The sequence below is a fragment of the Echinops telfairi genome, unplaced genomic scaffold, assembly GCF_000313985.2.
Source record: "Echinops telfairi isolate 266 unplaced genomic scaffold, ASM31398v2 ScPeMD7_7458;HRSCAF=8496, whole genome shotgun sequence".
Lineage (NCBI taxonomy): Eukaryota > Metazoa > Chordata > Mammalia > Afrosoricida > Tenrecidae > Echinops > Echinops telfairi.
Window position 1 is genome coordinate 27,994,200 of NW_022111358.1, and position 6,645 is coordinate 28,000,844.

General features: G+C 35.0%; 1 protein-coding gene across 1 annotated transcript in view; it reads right to left on the reverse strand.

Annotated features, from left to right (window-relative positions):
* The window catches only part of TOP2A (DNA topoisomerase II alpha), a 28,558-nt gene that overhangs the window by 3,312 nt on the left and 18,601 nt on the right, over positions 1-6,645 (reverse strand). Inside the window, exons 25-32 of the mRNA XM_045299864.1 lie at positions 6,349-6,440; positions 6,084-6,248; positions 5,879-5,962; positions 4,893-5,075; positions 4,671-4,761; positions 661-810; positions 306-429; positions 154-197 (exon numbers count right to left, since the gene is read on the reverse strand). Of these exons, the coding sequence (XP_045155799.1) occupies positions 154-197; positions 306-429; positions 661-810; positions 4,671-4,761; positions 4,893-5,075; positions 5,879-5,962; positions 6,084-6,248; positions 6,349-6,440 (933 nt within the window). The remainder of the gene's footprint in view (positions 1-153; positions 198-305; positions 430-660; positions 811-4,670; positions 4,762-4,892; positions 5,076-5,878; positions 5,963-6,083; positions 6,249-6,348; positions 6,441-6,645) is intronic.

Genomic DNA, 6,645 nt, shown 5'->3' on the forward strand with positions numbered 1-6,645 from the left:
CAGTTAATATTACATTCGTCCTATTTTAAGCATTTGGGGGGTCGGGGAGAAAAGCCCCAGAAAGGTCACATAATTAATAGTGCAGCTAGGATCAGAACCCAGTTAGTTCTGAGTCTCGGCAAAGCATCCTACTATTTGTACTTAAGTGCATACCTGATTTGGCACTTTTCTGTGTCTTCAGTCCTTTGTTAGCATGTCTAGAATAGCAAAATAACATCCCTTTTGTTATTTACTGTCTATTTTAAATGTCAAACAACAAAGAACATACCCACCATTATAAAACCCATATTAGATTATATGCTTACTTTGGGGATGTTTTGGCCTTAGGTGGACTAGTAGCATCTGATGGGGTAAAATCTTCATCTTGAGTGTCATTGAAATCTGAGAAATCTTCATCTGAATCCAAATCCATTGTGAATTTGGATCTTGCTATTAAAACATACATACACAAAAGATCAAAGAAGGTAATCTACACAGACTGATACAACATTTCTTGAGAATTTAGGCTTCAGCTTAACCTCCTAGAACATACTTTAGTCTTCCGAAGTTTTAATACAAGAACTGCTCTAGCCATAGTAATTTCGAGGATCAAGTGCCCCCTTGTACATCAGCCATTGAAGCTTTATAGCTTAACTAGAATCCGATGAGTTTTCCGCTTACCTGCTTTCCGGGGCTCTCTTTCTCGTGGAGGTACATCAAAGTTACTGTCGTCACCACTCATATCTGACTCTGAATCAGACCAGGGATTTCTCTTCTTCCCTTTTTTAATTGGTTTAAATGGCAAGGTAGTTTGTTTCTTTGTCTTGGTACCTTGGGAGATAGGTATTAATGACACGTGTTTTTAGACTCACTTTTTCCCATCTATCATCCATCCACCTTTCAAGTAATTATTAAGCACTGCTAATACTGGCAATACAATGGTGAACAGAAACAGACACAGCACCCTTTCTTTCCCTGTGTAATCTATAACTTGGTCATCTTAATTAAAAAAACAAAAAAACAAAACAATGCATTTATGTAACACACACATACAGTATATATATTCCTTAAAAAAGATGTGTAAGCTGAGATATTAAGATTGAATAAAAATTAATTAATTGAAGAGCGGTGGATGATGCAATATTCCAGTCTAAGGAATAACATGTGTTAAGGCCCTGTGAGCAAACATTTAGTAAATGGCAAGAAGACCATTATGGCTAGAAAGCAGATTGGGGGAAGAGTTGCATGAATAAATAAGACTGGTTAGAATTGCATGAATGACTGGTCGTTTGTTTGGTTTTTTTTTAAGCAGAGAACCAGTATGAGCAAATTTGCATTTTAAAAGAGTCCTCTGGTTGCAGTGAGGAGATTGGGAAGGAGGCGAGAATAGATGTAGTGAGATCAACTGAAGGTTTTGTTGCAGTCAGAGCCACGGAAATAGTTTAAAACAAAGAGTGACTAGGATTAAGCGCAATGGGGATTTAATGTCTGGGTATGGAAATTTTAACTCATAAAACTTTGCTAATTCTTTTCCTCATGTGTTTCTCTTACCCATCTTTGGCTCTTTATTTCCCTCATGTGACTCTTAACAAAGGTAGTCTCCTTACTGGTCTGATAAAGTCCTTTCTTCATAATCTCATTACAAATTTTCTTGTTACAAAGTACCTCTATTTCATATTCTCCAACCAAACTTAGTTTCACTCACTGACCCCCAACAAACTGGTGATTTAATTTTCCATAACCTAATTTAACTACCTAATTTCTATTATTTGTGAAAATAAAGTCCCTTATTCTGTTAGATTTCTCATTATTCCGGGTACATTTTATGCTCATTTTCCTTTTCCCAATCCAGAATACTTAATTCTTAACCAATCTTTAATTCTTTACCCCAAGTCTCACCCCTTTTAAAAAAGACTTAAGGAAAAAAAAAAGTCTTCAGACTCTACATGGCCCCAAATTGACCCCCCTGTTTAAATCCCATTATCTTTCTATTTTATTTTTTTCTAGGAACTTTTTGAAGCCTCTTTATATACACTGTCCAATTTTATTTTCTAGATAAACTTGTTGGGGGTTAATTGCCATTCACTACCATTTTTTATGCCTTTAAAATATTTCATACCATAATGGGAAAGCAGGTAGGTGCTCAAAGTACATAAGTGATTAATTGATCTATATGTTAAAGGACTGCTGGCTATGTTTAAAGGTATATATGTGTGTGCTATTATAGAGACAATATAGTTTTTCAATAGCAAGGCATACACAAAATATTTTTATAACTTCTCCCTTTTAATACTAAGACTTTCCCATTTGTCTTTTTCACTTTGTATTCACCACAGAACTAAGCACCTATTTTCCATGAAAAGTGTGAATACTCGAGGATAGACAGACAGTTCAATAGAATAGAAAATAAAGCTTAACATTCATGGTCAATGAATTGGACAAGGGTGCCAAGACAATTCAATGAAGAACAGTCTTTTCAACCAACAGCCCCAGGACGGCAGGGCGCATGTCTGATACACAGTAACTACTACCCTAACATAACCAGACATTTCTAAATGTACGCGCTAAAACCATAAAAAACTCAGAAAAAAAATAGAGTAAATCTCCAAGGTCTTGGATTAGGCAATGCTTACGTAAATGTAATCCCAAAAGCACAAGGAAAAAATTGATACACTGGATTTCATCAAAACTAGAAACTTACACTGTAATGGACCCCATCAATAACATGAAAAGACAACCCACAGAAAGTGGGAAAATATTTGTAAATTATATATCTGATTAAGGACCATGTATCCAGAATATATAGAGAAACAAACCAATTGAAAACTGGACAAAGGACACGAATAGGTTCTTCTCCAAAGACATACAAATGGCCAATAAACAGATACACAAAAAAATGTTCAATATCCTTGGCTAGTATGCTGCCTGTGAGTAGACGCTGATGTGCAATGACTCTAAAGGATAAGATTCCCGCTCTGATGGGAGCAGATTGCTAGGTCTTTTCCCCCTTGTGGAATGACTAGTAGATTCAAACCTCTACCTTTTCAGGTAGCAGCTGAGCACATTGTGCCATTACCACAATGGATTGTTACTTCATACCCACTAGGATGGCTACAACCCAAATGGCAGGGAAGTGTTGACAAGGATGTGGTGACTGGAAACCCCCCCCCCATATTGTTGGTAAGAATGTATCATATAAACTTAAGTATATGCCGACCTGAATATCAGTTGAGGCACCTAATTTTACCACAAAAACTGCATGAAACTGAATATAAGAATCTACATATTAAAAAAAAAAAAATCTACATATAACCCCCTTCTTGGGGGATGGACAACAGTAAAGTGGGTGAAGGGAGATGTCAGACAGTGTAAGACATGACAAATTAATAATTTATAAATTATCAAGGGTTTGTGAGGAAGGGGGCAGGGAGGGAAAAAAATGAGGAGCTAATACCAAGGGCTCAAGTAGAAAGCAAATGTTTTGAGAATGATGGCAACAAATCGCTTGACACAATGTATGTATATATGCATGGATTATAAGAGTTGTATGAGCCCCCAATAAAATGATTAAAATAAAACTGTACACAAATGATCATAGTAATATTCTTTCTAATAGCCAAAAAATGGAAATAATCCAAATGTCTACCCGATCAGTGGATGAATAAAATGTGAACAATGGGCTATCATCAGGCAATTAAACAGAATGAAGTTCTAGTACACATTACACCACACTGATCAATCTTGAAAATATTATGCTAAATATCAAGCAGATAGTCCAAAGAGACCACATATTGAATGATTCCATTATGTGAAGTGTTCAGAATAGGGTTTCATTCTAAGGTGAGAGAAATGCTCAAAAATTGTAAATACACATATCTTATTATATCACACAAATGTTATACAGTTTTATTAAGTTTATAAATTAGATATTTTAATAAAGATGTTAAAAGGAAATATCGGTTGCCATTGAGTCTTTCCCAACCACCTCCCGCTGCACCCCATGGGGTTGTCTGGCTATGGCTGATTTTTTGGAAGTGATCACCAGGACTTTCAAATAAAGTACTTATTTTATAAGTATATTAATTACATGCTCAAAACTCAACTCACTGTCATTGAGTTGATTCAGACCCATGGTGAGCCAACAGGACAGCATAGAACTGTGGGTTATGAGGCTATAAATCTTTACAGCCAAGCTTTGTCTTTTTTCCAGCAGAGTGGCTGGTGGGTTTGAACCACCTACTTTTCGGTTAGCACCCCAACACATAACCCACTATGTCACCAGAGTTCCATTCACTATGTGTTAGAATAACACAATTATGACTAAGTTGTGATCATTGCTCTCAAAAAAACTTTATATACTAGAACTTCAAATTGGTTAGAAAGTGCAATTTAATGAACTGTTTTTTTCTTAGACCTCAACTAAGGGATTCAGTGTACCAAATTAGCATTATATTTCATTACAAGATTTATTCTTCTAAAAATGAAACAAATCCCAAGGGCACTAGAGAGGCCTAAGTATACTTCAGACATAGCAGCCTTCCTTTATGCTACTCAGTTCAACTCAAGAAAAACTTACTAAAAAAAAAACCTATCTATATGGAATATGCCAGATTCTATATGGAATATGTAGATTCTCATATTCAACACTCTGTCTCAATTTTTACCATTGTCCTTAAAATGTTTTAAATTACCTAGTTCTTTTTTCTGTTTCTTCTCTAGTCTTTGTTTTAGACTGTCTGGTTCCATATTGCCCTCTTGAGGACTTCCTTCAGTATTTTCACTCTAAAAAATAACAAAAATGGCCAAATTTGGTCAAAATATTAACCGGAATAACAAAGTATTTTAAAGCATACAATTTTAGATGAGAAATATGGTTTAAAATATTTTATGTATAAAGTTGTAAAGAAAATTACCTTAATTTTCCTTTTAATTTTCTTTTCTGCCTCTGCCTTCATCTCTGTGGTCACCCGGGGGATGACTCTTTTGCCACACGGAGAAGGCAAAACTTCGACCTTTTGTATTTTTTTCCCCTTTCCTTTCCCTGCTTTCCCAGAAAGTCCTACTTGTTCATCTTCTTTTTCCTTGGCTTCAACAATCTACAAGAGGGATACAAGCGTTAAATATACAAAGTAACACAGACATTAAAATACCTAGTTTTGACAGAAGTTAATCCTATTTTGTTACATTTTAGGAGAAATCTATGATAAATTAATTACCCCACAACGAAGTATAAATTGTGGACATATAATTAAGGTATATTTTGCAAAACATGAATGTGGAGATGGGAACTTAGGTTAAGGATAAAATACATCATTCATGAATATGCTTCTTAAACTCTTTAGCTTAATTTGTGAAGTGAAATACTTTAAAAAAAAAGTTAAAATAATGTTTGACAGCAAACACTACAAACTAAGTTCAGGGAATCAAGGATATTCTGAAAGTATAAATGGCTAGCCATGACGCCAGCTTTGTCCTTTCAAGTTTATTTGGGGACCCAGGGTAGGTTTTCTGTTTAAACTCAGCTCCAGTGCTCTGCTCTTTCTTTGTCCACAAACTTCTGGGTTGTGTTTTCTGGCACCATTTATTTTATTCTAAATATCTGATTATTTGTTCTTTTATAGGTTATCTTGGAACACATTTATTTTAAGAAATTATTTTACTGGGCCTCTTACAACAATTCATACATCAGTTTTATCAAGCACATTTGTACATATGTTGCCATCATAATTTCCAAAACATTTTCTTTTTGTTTGAGCCCTTGGTATCAGCTCCTCTTTTTTCCCCTCTCTCCCCCAATGGAACATATTCTTAAGCCTCCATGTTTTTATTTCTATATTATGAAGTTTTCTGACAAAGCTCTATTGCTAAGATAAATTTCATTAAGGTAAATTCTACACACCTCTAGTTCATCAACAAAAGTAGCCAAGTCTTCTTTCCACAAATCTGATGGACTTTTCCTCTTTAATGTTTCTAGTTCTTGCTCCTTTTAAAAGATATTCAGAAACACAAGAGTTAATTTGAATGCACAAACAGCATTCTCACACAGCAGTTTTTACTTTCACCATTAGAGTATTTCTAAGCAACAGGTGCCAACAACAACTCACTTTCTCATTTCTCAGTTTGCACAGTTCATCTTTCTTCTCCTTGGTTAGATACCAAAGGGGCATGTCAAGAAGGTAATTGAATGTTGGACCAGAATCGGTGGCAGAATCACTCTTTTCAGTTTCCTTTTCGTTGTCACTCTCTTCATTTTCTTCTTCATCAGGAACCTAGAAGAGGAATTAAATTGTAGCCTTACTAGGAAATGTGAAACATAGACATTAGGTTATATACTGTTTTAACAAAGAAAAATGCCAACCAAGAAATTACCTTCTGCTGAGCTTCTTTCCAGGCTTTCACAGGATCTGAATCATATCCCCTCTGAATCAGAACTTTAATTAATTCTTTCTTAGGTTTATTTTCTATTAAAAAAATGTAAACAGAGATAATAATGGGTTTTAGCTGTATTTTAGGGAAGAGGTAAAATTCTGCCACATTAAAACTGAAAATTAAACTGTCTTGTATAAATGTATACATTCTACTTCCTAACACTGACCGATATAAATCACACGGGGGCAGTCAAATAATAAATGAGGTTATGATCTAAAGAACACATAGGATGATAAT